The following is a 20,941-nucleotide window of genomic DNA, read 5'->3' as shown; positions in this document are numbered from 1 at the left end:
TAGTTGCCCATATCTCCTTAATTATCTGTTTCCCTTTTGATAAGTTGATGGAGAGGCTGTGTCCGGACACACTTCAACTAGGCGTTACATGTACACGTCCTCGGATGTTCTATGTATGTTCATGTTAACATTCAAGTGAATTCTAGATTCTTTACCAGGAAATTTCCTTTATGTTCTCTATATATACAGGAAATATCTTGCTTGCATTAATCATGTGACTTAGGTTGATATAGCACTAGTAAAGTGTCCACTTTAAAATTTGCATTGAACTTTGCAATCCGTGGGTGACACTCGAGTGTCTTATACATATAAGGCTTCCTGGTTACTCTTAACTTTCAGATACAAAAATACATTAGAAACTATGCTAAATCCATGTAAAATGTTCCGAGATATTATAATGAAGTGTCCGCCTATGATACAAAGACACACCAGAACAGACGAGTCCAGTGTGCGTGTCACGTTCAAGCTGTTAGCTTAGTGCAGAACAAATAGCATTGATGTGGTTCGGGAGAGTATCCTAGGGTAAGCATGTCATTAGGTTAAGGTATTTACTTAAAAGTGTTCTCTTTGTGGAAAAATATTTTACAGCCACTGATCTGAATATCAACATGTATTTTTGCAATGTTTTCCTTCCTTTTTAAGGACTTATGATAACAATATACAAGTTTTAAATACATGGTATATTTTTTAGCATAATGAGTAATATAGTATACTATATATAAGTTACACTGTTTTGTTGGTGAGTTGGTTATAAGATCATTATTTTTTTTAAATATTTTAACAGATTAATAAGCCCTGTGGACTAACCATAATGAACCCTGAGGAAAGTGAGCGGATGTCTGTGCTCCTGTCTACATCACTGGAGAGGTGTTTCATAGGAACAGGGAAGATTATTAACATGAAGAGGAGAATGGTAGTTTTAAGTGAACTTTTGGTAAAACCTGATTTTTATGAACTCATTAACACTGGAAGTTTTGGAGAAGGATGCTATATAACGGGATCCGACACAGACCAAATGTCTGTAAACAAGAGAATAGCAGTGATGTACCCTGATCAGTGTAATAATATTCCTCAACACCTGGCACACAAAACTATTCTGTGCATTCGCGAGGCAGACTGCCGCCCCGGCTATGTCCAATTATAGTTAGTTCAGCTAAAATACCTAGAAGACGAATGTTTTCATCATGCAATAGTTAGAATTGGGAATTCAGTCTTTATTTTCCAGCGATATCTTTAGAGAGGAATATGTCAATGAACAAGCTACTGTCACAGGTCTGAAATGTGAATCCAATGGACCAAGTAGTACATGTTTCCTTACAGGAACAATGGCAACGGATATAGTTCACTGTTTTCCATGTAACAGTTGGCCAAAGGAAGCAAATGAATGGATTACACGTACACGTCTGTATGGATGGCCACATCCAACCTTAATCAACAAGATTGTAAACAGTGGATGCCATCTTGTTCCAGTTGGGGATAAATGTTCAGACGATACATTTTTACAATGGAGAATCTCATTTGCAGCGGCAGAAAGATCATTGGTTCATTCCTTTAGTCACAACCAAGTCAAAGTATACGTGCTGTTTAAATATGTTTTAAGACAAATTAAGGAGACATTAAAAGAAACCATTGGGGATGACGACATCTTGTGCTCCTATTTCCTAAAAACAATCTTGTTTCATGCGATAGAAAATTCAAGCCAAATGTTCTGGCAAGACAAGAACCTTTTCTATTGCTTTTGGTTTTGTTTCAACATTCTGATTGCGTGGGTCAAGGCGGGATTCTGTCCCAATTACTTCATCCGAGTTAACAACTTGTTCCAGAGGAAAATACACGGACAAAATCAACAAATACTGTTGGAGATTTTGGACAACTACTCTCAGATTCAAGGTGTATGCCTATCAGTAGGAAACTTTAAAAAACCTTCAATTTTGGGGAATTTTTTTTGTGACACTTCAATACCTGAGCTTCTTTGCCCAAGGACTTTACAAGAAAATATTATGGATCAGGATTCGCATATTCTTCCTATGATATCGGTTTTATCAACATATACCACAGCATCAATGATCACCGGAAAGGCATTAAACTTATATTTATCACAGTCTAATTTTGAGGAAATGTACATATACATGTATGTCCAAGTTATGAATATTGTCAGATATCTTTCATTAGGACTAATCTCTAATGGTCTGTGTGGAAATGAGGCTGCCCCGGGTAACAAGGCCAAATACCAGCGTCTGAGGAAATGTAAGTACTTGATGACTCCCGTGGCTTTATTCGGTACAGAAGGGTTGTATTTAGCAACTTTTCATTTTTTGACTGGAAATATCAGCAAATGCCTGGAGCTTAGCAGACGAATATTGAAACTAGCATCATTTTTCAAATATGGCTATAAACTTGATCCAGAACTGTGCACATTGTACAGACACATGTATCATCCTGGCTGCACATTAGAAAGGCTCCAGAAAACGTACATCGACAGCATTATATGTGTACGCGAGCACATGCATCTTCCTCATCTCTGTCTAGAGCTGCACATAGAAGGAAGAATAATAAGCATTCCACCTCTACCATATGTCTTGTTCCTGAACTTCCTTTGTTATCACGAGATTGGAGACACCAGAGGGCGTGATGAAGCATTAAACCACCTGATACAGATTCAGTATCACAAGGAACAAGGAGGACATAAGTACTGGATCGTTCACACACTTCTGGGGATCTGTTATCAAACACTCGGGAACTATCAAAGGGCCATCAGGGCTTACTGGGAGTCAACACAATCACAGGCTGCTTTTCCTGCGTGGAACACTGGTATTCACAGAATAGCAATAGTGTATCTATGTATGTATGTCTCACAGAGGTCTGACAGAGGATAGTTGTGGTGTATCTATGTATGTCTCACAAAGGTCTGACAGAGGATAAACTAGGTGTATCTATGTATGTCTCACAGAGGTCCTACGGAGGACAGCTGTGGTGTATCAAATGAACGAATGTTAAATGTGTCCTAATTGATGGAGTATTTTGAATTTCTCATCATGCAGGAGATGCTCAGCTCAATCTATTAGCTGTATGAACTTATCTTCCGATTACGTCACTTCAACTCAATGACAGCCATTCTCAAATAGATAAGAACTGCATTAGAGACACGGAAACTGACAAAAACTTTTATTGCTTCTTAACTATCACCTGCAAAAAAGGTATCTGCGATATCTCTACAATCATCAGATTTGCATACTGGAGTTCAGATTGCGTATTCAGAAAACTGTGTGGAGTGGGAAACAACTTTTAGTCAATTATAAAAATATGGGTATAACGGAGAGTGTAATGTAGTAACAAGTATAACCCCCGCTTTTCCATGATTGGTTTGGATGATTTGTGAAGCTGCCTATTTACATGTATGGTACTATAACCAAATCAAACATGTTCTATGTTTAGTAAGAACTAAGTGCTCATTATTAAAGAAAAAGAGGCATTACATTAGAACTGGTAATTCGGCAAAATATTTGCATAGAGCTAAGCTAAGCCTCATAGAGTCATCTAACTACATATCAAATTTTAGTAAAATCCATTGAAAACAAAGCAAATGCATAGCCGGACAAGCTAGTAACCATAAAGGGGCATAACTCTATGAAAAGTTGTTTTTTTTCGGAAGAAGCTGTTACTGGAGACACAACTTCATGCCATCCTTCAACTCTGTATAAGTTTCAAGAAACAACATAAAAAACTAAGTGAATGCATAGCGGGACAAAATTATTATACATTTTGTATGAAAAAGGGGCATAACTCTGTTAATCAAGGTACTGAAAGTACTGAAGACACAGGGGTGCACATTTTTTTTTGCAGTCATGAGACAGGTAGGCGGAGCTTATTCTGGGTGTTGTAAGTTGTAGTAATGTAATTTGAAAAGTCGAGTACTCTACTTCACCCATATACTATTTTCGTGATCATGATAATGAAAATAATTGCACTATTTCATGGATTCAAAATGTTTTTTTTAAATATAATAAAAGATGGTTATTGGCTTATATTGAAACTAGAAATGGCATTTACACCTCTAGCATAGTCAAAGGGGACGTAACTCCATACTATATGGATTGTAAGGGTAGCACAAATTTGTTTCAATATATACACTCATAAGCAAACAATACTTGTTGTGTTGATAACATCTTTGCTATCATATATATAATGAATATAATGATTATGTAATATATGTATCTACACAGTGTACTGGTGAATTAACCTACTGAATTTGTTGTTAGGCAATACCTTGGTACACTAATACCAAAATAATATATTAATAGTGCAAGCAGTAGATGGTTTATGCTACAAATTCCAACATTCTACACATATCTGCCAGAAACGGGTGATTTATTGTCTTTAATTCTTTGTTTGCAACAAGCTGCAACTTGTTATTGCTATAAATGTCAAGCATAATTTTAACTCATCAAGGGCAAAGTAACAGATCAGTCATATAGGCATTAGGACGTCGCCGAAAATAGCACAACAGAGTATAGGTATTAACAAACAACGGAGTACAGAGATTAAATGTCCCGTCACAATATCAAATTCGACAAACTGAAATCCTCAGGAGGAGCGAGGACTTTCATGTCTTGGAGACATATTTATAATTTCCAAAAAATAAATCCTTTCTATATATATGTGTCTATACAGGCATGAGAGAATAAGACGATATCTCAATGTTGTCCACATCATACATACTGTACCTCTCAAAAATAAAAATACTCATTAACAAAAGATCAGTGTTTATTTTTTATACTTTTTGTTTCAATGGCTTCATGACATAATAACCAAAAGATCTGAGTGCGCACACTTGGCACACCATTAAATGATCTTTATTGGTCAAATGAAAGATCCTGTTAAGCACTGTTAGAATAAGCTAAATTGGTGCAAGAAACACAAACCAGTCCAGTCAGGTCATCTCTAGAGATCCCTATATTTAGGGAGTCTGATTAGGGGTGTCCTCGCCAGGGACAAGGGGCACCTACGTGTGTATATAGCGAGGGCTAAGTGCCCAAAATAAGGTTCTATTTTTTTTTTTATTCTTATCTAGATTCTTATCTAGTTATATTCTATTGAGATCATTTGGCTACAGTGCTTTGATAATATGAATGAAGGCAAAGCCTTGGAAGAGCACAGCTAATCTAATTGCCACTTGCAGACGAAAATGTTTATGTAATATACCGGTATGTATTTTTTTTTTCATTATATTAGCAGATTTATGAAAATCACAAGGTCATGATAAGTCCTCAAAAGGCCTTATATAACAAGAATTATGCAGAATTATATGTCTGATCTTTCCCGCTTTATCAATAACATCTTTCAATTTATGGATTACTGTTCAAGTAATTAAATAATATCAGTAACCAAGTGTTCAGCATCATAGTAACAGTAACCTTACCAAGATTCAATTCAATGAGATAGGGTGAAAATTGAACTTTAATGGAAATTCTCAAAATTCAGTTTTGATGCCAAAATATGTGAATCTGTAAAGACATTTGAGTTTCAAATAAATTAATATTGCTTTTATAACACAGTTTAAAATTAATCTTAACATAACTTCACAAAATTCACTGTTAGTATTTTTATTTTACCCAAAAATAGGTGAACCTGGAAAAAAAAATCCTCTAAATGATGGATAGGTGCATGTACAGTATAGGTGCATGCATGTACAACAGTATGATGACTGTATCAGTACCCTCACCAGTTTCAATTCAATATGACAGCATGCAACGCAATAACACTGTCAAAAGTGGACTTTATACAAATATTGACGCCGCTGCTATTAAATAGTGATGGTTGTAAACTCGCTTTTATTTAATAAATCAATTGAACAAATTAAATAAGGCCAAAAAGTTTGATTTCTGTACATGAATTGAATAATCATTTCTAACCCATCCCTATAGGGGTAACAGGACACCCTGTGGTAAAAAAACTAATATTTTTAAAGGTTACTTAAGTCTCTTTCATCCATGAAGGAAGTTTGATTTCTTCATATCTGGAAGTTTAGAAGTTTCGTCAATTTTACGCTTTTTGGTCCCACTACTCAGGCCACTGTGGATCAGTCATGCATACTATTGCACAGATATCCCATTCTGATACTTCTATTCAAGTTTGTGTTATTTCCAATAGCAATATTCAATATAATTTCTGTTTTTGTATTTTCCCTAATTACTGCAGAGTAAACTTATAATCTGGGTCCCCTCACCTAAAAAAACTACAGACCCAAGGTGCATTAAATTATATCAACTTTAAAGGATTTGAATTGAAGATCCTTCTATCCATGCGTAACATTTTATTCTACCATATATTGGGAATGGAATAGAACATTTTGAACTGTTATTCAGTCACTTCAACTCATTTTTGGGCAAAACCGCATTAGACGGAGGACATGTACTTATAACATATGATTTGATGATCTGTTTAGAGAGAACTTTAAAAGAAATTCACTTAACAGTTAATATTGTGCGCCTTTCAAAATAAAATATGAATCAATTTTGGGATTACATCAGTAAATATAATGTTCTGTCAATTCTGTAATATCTGGGTGGAAATTCAAATTTAGTTATTTATATCAGAGTTTTTCGAGTTGTCAAAGTTTGAATTATCTGATATATATTTTATTACTATAAACATAAAGATTTTGACTTGGAGCAGTGATATACTTTAATTTATAATAAGTGTTTTTGAGTTATCCTAGTTCGAGTTAATTAATTTTGATTGTAAGTACATGTATTCTCTTGTCTTGTCTCCACTAAAACAGAATTTGTAGCAAATTTAACTTAAACCTACTAAGAGTCACCACCATAGAGAATTACTCTCCTTTTGTAATTATGATTAATTACAAAAATAATTATAGAAATTCTATAATCTTCCAGGCTTTGGGAATTAACAGCAGTTGTTTATAAGGTTTAAATCATATACACTGTACATGTACATGTGTTCATAAACATTGTAATAAATTTGGTTTGGTTTACTTCATTTAGAGGGTCATTCCTTCATTAAAGTTTGAATTCAAAGGTTAGATCATCAAAATTAAACTTATTGGGAAATACGATTTTTTCCCCAAATAGCGAATGTTGGAATCTTTAACTTACATAAATCAAACAGTTTGACTCGCAGGGTAATTAACACAAGTTCTCCAAGTTCTAAGTCCTAAAAAATCTTCATTCCTACCAAAATATCACTTTTTACTTGAAAGCCAGTCAGTATTTTTGTAGGATTCATAAGTTTTCTGTACATTTTGGCATTGATTCATTTCCCTGTTCAAAAGTGGATTTCATCAGTAAAAATTGTGCACGGTTCTGATATCCGAAAGAAGGAATGTCCCTCTAAAGTCGTATTAACTGCCAGGGTCATTTAGATCATGCCAGGCATTGGAGAAGAAAATCCAGAGCACCAGGAAAAACCACGCCCTAATGTTAGTACCTGGCAAAGGCACCCTATTATGAGCCAGTCAGTTTTCAACTATCAACTCAGAGAAGTGGATCCCTAGGGCTAGTGAAAAAGTGTTGGAACTTCGAACACCTAATTAGAACACAAACAAAAAAAACAGTCCTTGTATGTTTTGACATGAGTACAAACGATTGTTTTAAATTTCCTTTTTATAAATTTCGGGCAATAATTTTGTGAAATAAACAGTTACCATACTTAGGTATAGAAATCTGATCTATAATACTCTCAACAGTATAATATGACAATAATTTTATTAACACTGCAAAGGAATTATTTTTCAGATAAATTTCATTTAAAATTTAATCATTATTTTTTGTACAACCTACATATTTGCCATGTTGATCTATGTTTATTTCTGCTGACTAATGTAGACTAACTACACATGTACCAAGAGCCTGCATTTCATAAATGATAAAAATCTAGGGTTATCACATGGGCTTATACTATAGCCTAGTAGGCCTATTACTCCGACACATTTTAAGTGGATACTAGCCCCGTTTGCTGTAGATAATATAACCTACTTCTAATTATAATAAACAATGCGAGTCAGACACATATGATATATCGTATCATCTGTAACTAACAATTTAAAATCTGGGACGTAACTGACAGGCTATGCCTAGCCTAGTTGTCTTTCGGCATGTTATTGTTTACAATGAAAATCAAGTGCCTGTGACCATAGGTGCCTGACTCGTTTTATAAAATAATAACATATAAGAGTACATTTTTTCTCATTTATATGTACTCTTATATGTTATTATTTTATAAAACGAGTCGGGCACCTGTGTTGTGACGTAAGCCTAACGTTAACGCTGAGAAAACAAATCGACAAGGCGGCCTAAATATTTTCGATAGAATCGATCATAACACAGTGCTGATGCTATCGGCAAATGCCTACCTTTGATCAGATCAAACTGGAACCGCATACAAAAATAATGACTATACAGTACTGAGTTTAATTCCAACGTACTCGCATGTCTTATTGTGTAAAATATATAGGTCAGACGTGAAAGGAGTCGATGACATTCGTTAATTCCCGATCGGTTACGGACGACATGATAAAAATAAAAGCGAAAACATACCGCTGTTTTGTTATTTATTTTTCACCTGAAAACAAAAGTCATATATAACTAATGTTAAAACACTCTAGTGAGACTTTGGTGTTGATATTTGTTCAAGATTATTTGCCCATGGGAATACTACATCCGGATTTGAGCCATTCCGGTTCCGGTTTTTTAGACAATACGATTTTCTTTGTTCGTATATGTACGGGAAGGGAGGCAACTCTTGCTGGAGGTACCGTTTTCCAGTATTTAGAGAGCTTCGCTCGGCTCTTATTAAATTTAGACTCGCTATTAGTATTATTGATATTGGATAATTCTAAGTATGGATTATACTGTGAGTGGATGTGTACTGACTGTGTAATATTTTGTGATCTGGAATATGTCATTATAACACTTATATAAACTTGAGGAATGGCAACTTGACTTCTGTAATATTCTTATGGTAACGTCATAATGACGCATCGATACTTAATAGTTATGGCCGACTACGTTAATCGGTCATGCTACCTACCAATTCCTTGCTCAACATGTAGCTGTAATGAAAATTTGAAAGATGTGTTGAAAATGCATGAAAGTTTAAGTCACTGCTTTGAATCATTTTTTTGAATTTGATTAACTCGTTTTTAGCTCACCTAGACCAAAGGTCCGGTTGGCTTATGCCATGGTGCGGCGTCCGTCGTCTGTCCGTCCGTCGTCCGTCCGTCAACATTTGCTTCAAATCACTACTAGTCAAAAAGCTCTGATTGGATTTTTCCAAATTTGGCACATCCTTGGCACATCCTTGGCGGAAGGGGATCAGATTTTGCATAAATAGTGACTCTGACCCCCAATGGGCCAAAGGGTGGGGCCCAATAGGGGAAATAGAGGTAATTCTTTAAATCGCTACTAGTCATAAAGTTATGTATGGATTTGAACACAATTTGGTCAGAAATATCCTTGGCGGAAGGGGATCAGATTTTGCATAAATAGTGACTCTGACCCCCAATGGGCCAAAGGGGCGGGGCCCAATAGGGGAAATAGAGGTAATTCTTTAAATCGCTACTAGTCATAAAGTTATGTATGGATTTGAACACAATTTGGTCAGAAATATCCTTGGCGGAAGGGGAACAGATTTTGCATAAATGCTGACTCTGACCCCCAAGGGGCCAAAGGGGCGGGGCCCAATAGGGGAAATAGAGGTAATTCCTTTAAATCTCAACTAGTCATAAAGTTATGAATGGATTTGAACCCAATTTGGTCAGAAGCATCCTTGGGAGAAGGGGAACAGATTTTGCATAAATGGTAACTCTGACTCCTGAGGGGCCAAAAGGGCGGGGCCCAATAGGGAAAATAAACGTAATTAATCTAAATCTCTACTAGTCATAAAGTGATGAATGCATGTTCTAAAAACTCAATTCTTGAGATCTTCAATGCCTTAGAGAGTCTGGACTTAATTATTTCTTTAAAGCAGTTGGGATCCCCACACTATAACCATATATAGCATTGTTTGAGATTTACAAATAAAACGAATTGAACATGAACATTATTTTGACACTTGGTGTAATCCAACCAGGTGAGCGATACAGGCCCCATGGGCCTCTTGTTTTCAAAGAAGAGGGAGAGCTAGAATCATTTTATCAGTTAATTTCTTCAAAGAAGATGGAGAGCTAATGTTGTCACCTTAGTTTCGGTTACGTTGGTTTTCAAATGTTAATAGATTTGGTGTAAGCTGTTTATCAATGAATGTCACATGACTAGTACAGTTGATCAATAAACGTCAATGTCATATGACTAGCACTGTTGATCAATGGATGTCACATGTCAAATTAATATATTTTGTGACAAAAAGCTGCTTTTTGACATGCTTTGAAGTTGATCGATTATGTGAAAACAAAACCTTTTTTGGTGTACGTCTAAGCGTTAAAAGGTGTCAAAACATTACTTTACAGATATTCGGCATATATGACCTTTTGGAGTTAGACTATCCCTTCCCAAAGTCAAATTAAATGGGCTTTGTTGTCGTCATTCACGTTTTTGAGTAACAGTATTGCATATTTGCCAAATATGATCATTGTGTAGCAAATACATTGGGTTTGTGTGGAGATCTCCTCCTACACTTAATAATCAATTTCTTTCAAACTTAGTATACCATGACATTAAGTTGTGTACTAGGCCCACATTAGAACTTAATTAAATTGGGCATTATGTATCAAAATTGATGTGGTTTGTCTGGTAATCTCTTCCAAGTTTTTAAACTTGGTATGTTTCATAACCATGACATAAAATTGTGTTTCCTGAATTGCAGTTTGGTTTGACAACATTAACTAGAGATATGGGCCGAGGATAAGTCCTTTGTGGAACTTATTTAATTTAGGCAGTATGTATCATATTGGTGTGGTTTGTTCGGAGGTCTCTTCCCATGATTTATAACTATCTTTTTACAAACTCGGTATGCTTAATTACAATGTCATGAAGTTGCGTTTATTTCATTTGACTATATTTTACGAGTTATGGCCCTTTGTGTGTTATACATTTGTATTTTGACTCGGTTAGAAAAAGCAAGAACCTTTTAGCTACATTTGTTTTTGTGATAGGTAAAATGTTTACTTAATACTAATGCAACAATTGAAGAATAATTTGTAAATATTCATCATTTCCAATGATCTTAATGACAAGCACACATCAGACTCCCTAAATATAGGGATCTCTAGAGATGGCCTTACTGGACTGGTTTGTGTTTCTTGCACCAATTTAGCTTATTATAACAGTGCTTAACAGGATCTTTCATTTGACCAATAAAGATCATTTAATGGTGTGTGCCAAGATCTCGCGCTCAGATCTTTTGGTTATTATGTCATGAAGCCATTGAAGCACAGAATGTATGATTGAGATATCTTCTTAATGACTTAAAATTGTGCTTGGCATTTATAGCAATTACAAGTTGCAGCTTGTTGCAAACAAAGAAATTAAAGACAATAAATCACCCGTTTCCGGCGGATGCGTGTAGAATGTTGGAATTTGTAGCATAAACCATCTACTGCTTGCACTATTAATATATTATTTTGGTATTAGTGTACCAAGGTATTGCCTAACAACAAATTCAGTAGGTTAATTTACCAGTACACTGTGTGGATACATCTATTACATAATCATTATATTCATTATATATATGATAGCAAAGATGTTATCAAAGATATTTATGGAGTTACTTTCCCTTTGACTATGCTAGAGGTGTAAATGACATTTCTAGTTTTCAATATAAACCAATTACCATCTTTTACATTACATTACTATAACTTACAACACCCAGAATAAGCTCCGCCTACCTCTCTCATGACTGCAAAAAAAAATGTGCACCCCTGTGTCTTCAGTACTTTCAGTACTTTGATTGGATTTAATTGTTAAATAATTTGTCGATTCCGATGCGGCTGTTCGTATTTCTATTTTCTATTCCAGTTTCTGGTCAAAGCGACCCTTTCTCTTCGTCATGGCTTTATTCTTATTTGCCAAGTCGTGAGGCAGCGGCTTCATCTTATTCGTCTAGTCGTGAGAAGACGGCAGCGTTCTACTTGGCACAACAGAATGTGGTATTTAATTGAACAGAAAATGACATTCTTCATATATTATACAAAACAGCTTCTGTTAATTGGAATTTTCTGTTCCCAGTTTCCATTTAATTCTAGCTGTAGAAGCCATGGTCATCCCTACGCCAATTCATTATATATAAACACTAATACATTCCATAAGTAATAAATCCAGTGATTCAATCAAATTTATTGTGTTTGTCTTCTATGGGATAACTGTGGACTGTTAGTTTATAGTGTAACTGTGGACTGTTAGTTTATAACATAACTTTAGCCTGTTAGTTTACCGTCTAATTATGGTCTGTTAGTTTACAATCTAACTATGGACTGTCTGTTTATAGTCTAACTTGTGTCTGTTAGTTTAAGTTCTTACTAGTATCTGCTTATTTAAGTCTAACTATGGTCTGTTAATTTACAATCAAATTATGGACAGTTAGTTTATGGTCAGATAATGGACTGTTCGTTTAAAGTGTAACTTGTGGCTGTTAAGTCACAGTTTAACAATGGACTGTTAGTTAATAGTTTAACTATGGACTAATATTTTACAGTCTGACTATGGACTGTTAGTTTACAGTATAACTATGGACTGTTAGTTTACAGTATAACTATGGACTGTTAGTTTACAGTATAACTATGGACTGTTGGTTTACAGTATAACTATGGACTGTTAGTTTACAGTATAACTATGGACTAATATTTTACAGTCTGACTATGGACTGTTAGTTTACAGTATAACTATGGACTGTTAGTTTACAGTATAACTATGGACTGTTAGTTTACAGTATAACTATGGACTGTTAGTTTACAGTATAACTATGGACTGTTAGTTTACAGTATAACTATGGACTAATATTTTACAGTCTGACTATGGACTGTTAGTTTACAGTATAACTATGGACTGTTAGTTTACAGTATAACTATGGACTGTTAGTTTACAGTATAACTATGGACTGTTAGTTTACAGTATAACTATGGACTGTTAGTTTATAGTCTGACTAGGGACTGTTAGTTTATAGTGTAACTATGGACTGTTAGTTTATAGTCTGACTAGGGACTGTTAGTTTATAGTGTAACTATGGACTGTTAGTTTATAGTGTAACTATGGACTGTTAGTTTATAGTCTGACTAGGGACTGTTAGTTTAATGTCAAAAATGAACTGTTACTTTAATGTCAAATAATGACAGTCTACCTAAGGTCTGTAAGTTACAATATAACTGTAGACTTTTAATGTCGCAAAGGTAAAATAGGGTAATCACATAAGAACCACAGGGTAAAGTGTCATTGTCTTCAGCTAGGAAGATAATGTGATGAAAAGGGATTGGTATGAAGATTTTTAAACGTATTTCAAAGTAGCTACCAGTAATAATACAGCTGATGAAGTTATTGAAGCATCAAGGGTAATTAGTGTTACTTTGATTTGTAAAGAAAAGAGACAAACTCCATTTAAAGTTTATAGAATACGTGTATATTATACAAATACAACAAAGATGTACACATATATAGCATAAGTAATGGAGATATATACAAATACAAAGAGTTCTCTTGCGTGATCAGTTTTTTTTTTTTTTTTTTTTTTGCGACTACATAACTGCACATCCTCTTAATCCTGCTTCACAAAATGGAATTAGCATAGTACTATACCGGAACGTTTAATAATTATTTATCATTCAGTGATATAACTCGTACCTTGATCTGGTTACAGACTAAACCATCAACATATAATAAAAGTACTGGAATATTATAAGTTTGTTATAATTATATAAATGAATATATATCAAAAAAAGAAGAATGTTTTATTCACCAAATAGTCATCAGAATTTGCACTAATTCAATTGTCTTCTCAAAGCAGGGCTTTCACTCATCATACATCAATGAAGTAACTAATAAATTACAACAATTGATATATGCTACAACATTTACGCACATCGCGTCTCTCATATACAAAAATATAATTACCCTATACAATAATGGTGTTGCGTTGACTCAATAAGGGAGCTAACTCGTATCAGAACTCTTATAAGTACAATTGTCCTTTTGCACTGATCTTTTGTTCCCATTTATATAAAGGTTCAGCTGTGCAGCTTGGTATCCATGTGTTACAATACATGGCCCCAATGCAAATGATTGCTTATATGTGTTACCATGAATACGGGTTCCCAACTATTGTCGTATCAAAACCATTGTCTTTTAAACGACCACCTTAATCTGTTCCCTTGAACACAACTTATTAATCAGCATTGTGGTATTTAACCTGTACCTGTAATGATATCCACTATCTCACCCATAGTGTCTGTGTCATGGTGCCATTGTAGTCATATACATGTACGTATTATTCGTGACCAAAGACAATTTTTAATTTTCCAATTAATTGTTATGAACTTGGCACATCTGATAATGTTTTACGGTAACATGGCTGAGCACTTTATCAATTCTATCAATAGACATTACATAAACATGACTGTATGCAAATGGACAAATATACATTGTACATTTATATACACTGTACGTTGGCGTTCTCGGTGAGGGTTAAGTGGCGCAGATATTTTGGACGCGTACCAGTGTTCTTTTTTAATTAGATTTCATTGAAATGCACTGCGTGACAGACTTTGGTTAGAATAAGTTGATACATGCTGATTGATCCCTTCATTACAATGTCTGTCTGCCAAAACGATGTTCATGTAAGGAATGCTCGATATAACTGGTAAAAGTCAGCATAAATACAATACAATTAAACCATGCGTTGAAAAATATAGCAAACATGTCGACAGAGATGACCACCATTCAGAAAGATTAGAATAGCTTTGCAATCAGAGAAAATCCCAAATGAGACATGGCTGGATGTACCCATTGCATAATTCGTATTTTCTATGGCGTATTGCCATCATACATGTACCATTTGACGAATGGTCAGAAATATCAATCATGTGCATTTAGTCAGGGCACTTCACCAATGAAGGGTCATTATTTCCGCGGGTTTGATAACACGATTTCCTATTTGGCAATGAAGATATTGATTGTCATTTTAGGTACTGTTGAAACAGCAAGCTTTAGCTGTCATCGCCAAATTTCGCTAGAAGAAATTCATTCGGAACGCTCGAGGGAATCAATGTGTAGCTTATTTGAATGATAAATCCCGATGAGTTCAGGATGGGCCCGGAAATAATTTTTTTTCCAAAAACCGCTAACAACACACTAGAGAATCGTGTTTCCTTCCGCGAAGTGATTCACGCTTTTATATGTTTAAAGACAAATTTGTTGACTTTAAATAAATCAAAGAAAAACAGCTGAAATTCTACACAATGACCTGTCTTATCGCTTAGTATTCCGAACTATTTTCTGTGCAAATTATTACGCTTGCTTCCAGGGTTTGTTCGAGGGAAGGTAACTCGTATACACTCTAGTTGATGCGACATTGGAAAGTCACCACGAGCTCTTGGGTTGATAAAAATGGCCCTCGACCGTCGAATACTGTTTTTAGTCTCGAATTTTCCAATCGTTCGTCATTTTCGAGAAATAGGTCACACACAAATGGCCATACAGGTTGAAATGGTTGAAGTGATTATGAGGCGAAACCTAACTTTAGCTTGTTTCCGCAATAGAGATTCCGATAGCATTAAAGAGGTTGCATGTTTTAAATCAGATGATAGTGAAATGCTTGCACAAAGTATATAACATGAATGTGCGATTCAACAAGTCATCGGAAAGATATTGTAGACCAATTCATCAGTCGGTAACAAATTTCCGAGATGAGTTTCTTCTAACAAAAGTTGCCAGATCTCTTATCAGGATGCAGATCAGTTACTATACGGAGAGAAAAGGGCAGTAAATTGAGTACAATTTAAAAACTGAGGAAGCAAAATAGATTGGGAGAGTAATTCATAGGAATCTTATATATTGGGAATCGCGATTTGGTTTATATCAGGAGATATGACGGACATCACGGATTGATATCTATATAAGAATTAACCTTAATCATAGTGTGCCAATTCAAGTGAGGTTTAAAAACGAAATTCCTCACTGTTCATCACAACTTTAACGCGACCTTAGACTTTTTAAAGTAAATAAAATTCCTTAAAATGAAATAGGATAGCCATCAGTAAAGCATTCAGGAGTGTACTTCAAAAACAATAAAAATGTCTTCTTATTACAGGTCATTTTATATTTATATAATATTTGCTTTTCTCCTGTATTTCAACCCCTCGTGCATATCACCTATGAGTGGCCTCGACACTTTGGTTAAATACACCTTAGGCAAACAAAAGACTAGAGACAATTACAAAAAATCCTTATTTTCAATAGGCATTATTGCCATTGAGAGTGAAAAATAAACTTTCTGCAAAGTTATTCAGAAAGCGCTAACACAAGCATTTTTTCGGGGATGTAATTCACTTCAATATATAACTCACACACTAGGAAACGTTATAGTCCGTAGATAATAATGCACAATCTACGCAATGTCCCACAGAGGTATTGATGTAGTAACTTACGATTAGAAGTTGCCACTGGTAGGTATATACCAAACCGATAGCCCCTTTGTGCCAATTTTATTGTATACAAGGGGTGGTGGAGGATGAAACACATTTTGAATTGACTATATTTATTGTGTGAGAACATCAGCTCACATAAGGGATCCGATGTTCTGAATTATCCATTGTGTGAAGAGGTCGGAGACTGGCAATATTTGTCCCTGTATCCAGCCACTAAACGTGTTCGACATACACATGAAGTGGAATGGCCATCGCCTAGTGGACAACATAAACACACACGTGTTGTTTTGTACATTTAAGATGTTCCATTCGCCTTCGTCACCGGGTTTCCCATTTTGCAGCTCCACCCACTTATTTTTTATTCATCACAACATACACAATAGTCACACAACATACACAACAGTCACACAACACACACAATAGTCACACAACATACACAAGTCACACAACATACACAATAGTCACACAACATACACAAGTCACACAACACACACAATAGTCACACAACATACACAACAGTCACACAACAAACACAATAGTCACACAACATACACAATAGTCACACAACATACAAAACAGACACACAACAAACACAACAGTCACAAAACATACACAATAGTCACACATCATACACAATAGTCACACAACATACACAATAGTCACACATCATACACAACATACACAATAGTCACACATCATACACAACATACACAATAGTCACACATCATACACAACATACACAATAGTCACACAACATCATTCACACAACATACACAATAGTCACACAACATACACAACAGTCACACAACATACACAACAGTCACACAACATACACAATAGTCACACATCATACACAATAGTCACACAACATACACAAGTCACACAACATACACAATAGTCACACAACAGTCACACAACATACACAATAGTCACACAACACACACAATAGTCACACAACACACACAATAGTCACACAACATACACAATAGTCACACAACATACACAATAGTCACACAACATACACAACATACACAATAGTCACACAACATACACAATAGTCACACAACATACACAACAGTCACACAACATACACAAGTCACACAACACACACAATAGTCACACAACATACACAACAGTCACACAACATACACAATAGTCACACAACATACACAATAGTCACACAACATACACAATAGTCACACAACATACACAATAGTCACACAACATACACAATAGTCACACAACATACACAATAGTCACACAACATACACAACAGTCACACAACATACACAACAGTCACACAACATACACAACTCACACAACACACACAATAGTCACACAACATACACAATAGTCACACAACATACAAAACAGTCACACAACATACATAACAGTCACACAACATACACAATAGTCACACAACATACAAAACAGTCACACAACATACAAAACAGTCACACAACATACACAATAGTCACACAACATACACAATAGTCACACAACATACACAACAGTCACACAACATACACAATAGTCACACAACATACACAATAGTCACACATCATACACAACAGTCACACAACATACACAATAGTCACACAACATACATAACAGTCACACAACATATACAACAGTCACACAACATATATAACAGTCACACAACATATATAACAGTCACACAACATACACAACAGTCACACAACATATATAACAGTCACACAACATACACAATAGTCACACAACATACACAACAGTCACACAACATACACAATAGTCACACATCATACACAACAGTCACACAACATACACAATAGTCACACAACATACACAACAGTCACACAACAAACACAATAGTCACACAACATACACAACACTCACACAACATATACAACAGACACACAACATATACAACAGTCACACAACATACACAACAGTCACACAACAGTCACACAACATACACAATAGTCACACAACATACACAACAGGCATACAACATACACAATAGTCACACAACATACACAACAGGCACACAACATACACAATAGTCGCACAACATACACAAGTCACACAACATACACAATAGTCACACAACATACACAATAGTCACACAACATACACAATAGTCACACAACATACACAACAGGCACACAACATACACAACAGGCACACAACATATATAACAGTCACACAACATACAAAACAATCACACATCATACACAACAGTCACACAACATACACAATAGTCACACAACATATACAACAGACACACAACATATACAACAGTCACACAACATACACAATAGTCATACTACACAACAGTCACACAACACACACAACAGTCACACAACATACACAACAGTCACACAACATCTTGATGATTGATCGTTGATATGTATGTAAATCATATTATTCACGGGTCAGGGTAGAATAACATGAATGGAAACTGAACAATTATATTGAATCAAGAAGTCTGAAAGAATTGAGTTTGCAACATTGAATTTCAATATGAATCAGTGTAATCTATAAAATATATGTAATTTTTTTTGTCAATTATCCGGACTTCATTCGTGGCTCTTAATGGAATGATGCATGTCGAAGAAACGGTATCTAGCGTTTCCTTCCATGAATAATCAAATGTCTTGTTATTTGAACCGCGTGATACTTTGCACGCTTACCAAATAACATCAAAATGGAGTTAAAAAATTTAATAAAAATCCTGTTGTAAATAACTCGATTTGTTAAGTTGATAACAACAGAAAATAATAAAATCAATTTATCCCAAAGTTTTGATAAAATCGGCTCTTTAACAAATTCATAAAAATCATCGAGAAAAGATTATACTGTAAAAAATATAGTACAATTGACTATGTCACACCTTGCTTTATATATAACTATTTATGCTTTTCTTGTATAACTTTAACAACAGCACAAAATTAAAACACGATAGCATATTGATATTGGGGGTGTTTTAGAAGTATATTTCTGCTATTTAGTAAATATTTAAACTGTTCAGTAATATCTGGTTATATTCGCTTAAACATGGCCTTTATACTCTCCGATTTGAAAATTTTGAACATATATTTAGCACCAGCTGTGACACATATTTGATATTGTTATGTTACAGATGAACAGGCATATATTAATAAATATCAAAATAAAACAATCAACTGTGTATCGAATAGTGGGGTTGGCTATTTGTTTACTAGTTGCTATTGGATACATGAGTGTGTTATGCAATACACAGTAGTCATTCATGATTGATTGCTATGACTCATCATTTAGAGATAAAAGAAAATACGCTAGCTAGCTCGTTTCCCAGGATGTCTGCCCACGGGTCCTAGCCTCGTCTGTCAATACACCCACACCTGTGGTCTGCCCTTAGTACGGGCTCGGGTAAACAATGCGAGTCCAACGGTCATCACTGCGGTTACAAAAAAAGTCACCAGTTAGGTTAACTTGTTGTATGAATGAAAATATCACAAAATTAAAGTATTTTCTGGAACGTAAACAGCCCCGCTTGAGTGCGGGCTACACATAATCACCCCCTGATAACTGACTTACAGCAACTCGCATTATATATATTGTTGTAGAAAAATAACTTGCGTTCGGGCTCGGCTCGGGATACTAGAAATTCAACCCATGCTATCCCATAATGCAAATTATTGATGATCTATTACAAATGATCGTATATAAATTTAAACTCACAAATTATCGAACATATCGAACATATATTTACAAAATTATTGAATATATATTTACAAATTATCGAATATATATTTACAAATTATAGAAAATAAATATAAAATATTGAATACAAATATGGAATTATTGAATATTACACTTTGACACGCCATACACAGGTGGAGAACACCAGTTTATAATGACTCAAGATTAATGTGATACATAAATTGCACGAATCGTTATCGACATACCTGTCTGCATCGCTATACCTGTATCTTTATACCTGTATCTTCATACCTGTATCGATATACCTGTATCTTTATACCTGTATCGATATACCTGTATCGGTATACCTGTATCTTTATACCTGTATCTATATACCTGTATCGATATACCTGTATCTTTATACCTGTATCGATATACCTGTATCGGTATACCTGTATCTTTATACCTGTATCTTCATACCTGTATCGATATACCTGTATCTTTATACCTGTATCGATATACAAATGGACCTATATCGTTATACCCGATTGGATGTGGAGCGAGCTGTTAAAATTATAAACTAATGGCATCGTTGATAGACATACGAGATCAACTAAATAAAATATAATTAAATGTTCTTGGCCTTTGAAAACGAACTAAAACAATCCAGTAATGAACGATAGTGTA

General features: G+C 35.0%; 1 protein-coding gene across 1 annotated transcript; it reads left to right on the top strand.

Annotated features, from left to right (window-relative positions):
- Window positions 1–789: 789 nt before the first annotated feature.
- LOC117336507 lies at window positions 790–4,755 on the top strand. The gene has a single exon (XM_033897099.1). It carries the CDS (start codon window positions 1,326–1,328, stop codon window positions 2,874–2,876), a length of 1,551 nt encoding a protein of 516 aa, XP_033752990.1. The 5' UTR covers window positions 790–1,325; the 3' UTR covers window positions 2,877–4,755.
- The last annotated feature ends 16,186 nt before the right edge of the window (window positions 4,756–20,941 follow it).

This window comes from Pecten maximus, chromosome 10, assembly GCF_902652985.1.
Source record: "Pecten maximus chromosome 10, xPecMax1.1, whole genome shotgun sequence".
Taxonomy (NCBI): Eukaryota; Metazoa; Mollusca; class Bivalvia; order Pectinida; family Pectinidae; genus Pecten; species Pecten maximus.
Note: the sequence above shows the minus strand (reverse complement) of the source record. Positions and strands in the feature narration are given on the sequence as shown.

Excerpts from the sequence above, each read along its gene's own strand:
- LOC117336507 (XM_033897099.1), top strand. The coding sequence starts at position 1,326 with ATGGCAACGGATATAGTTCACTGTTTTCCATGTAACAGTTGGCCAAAG.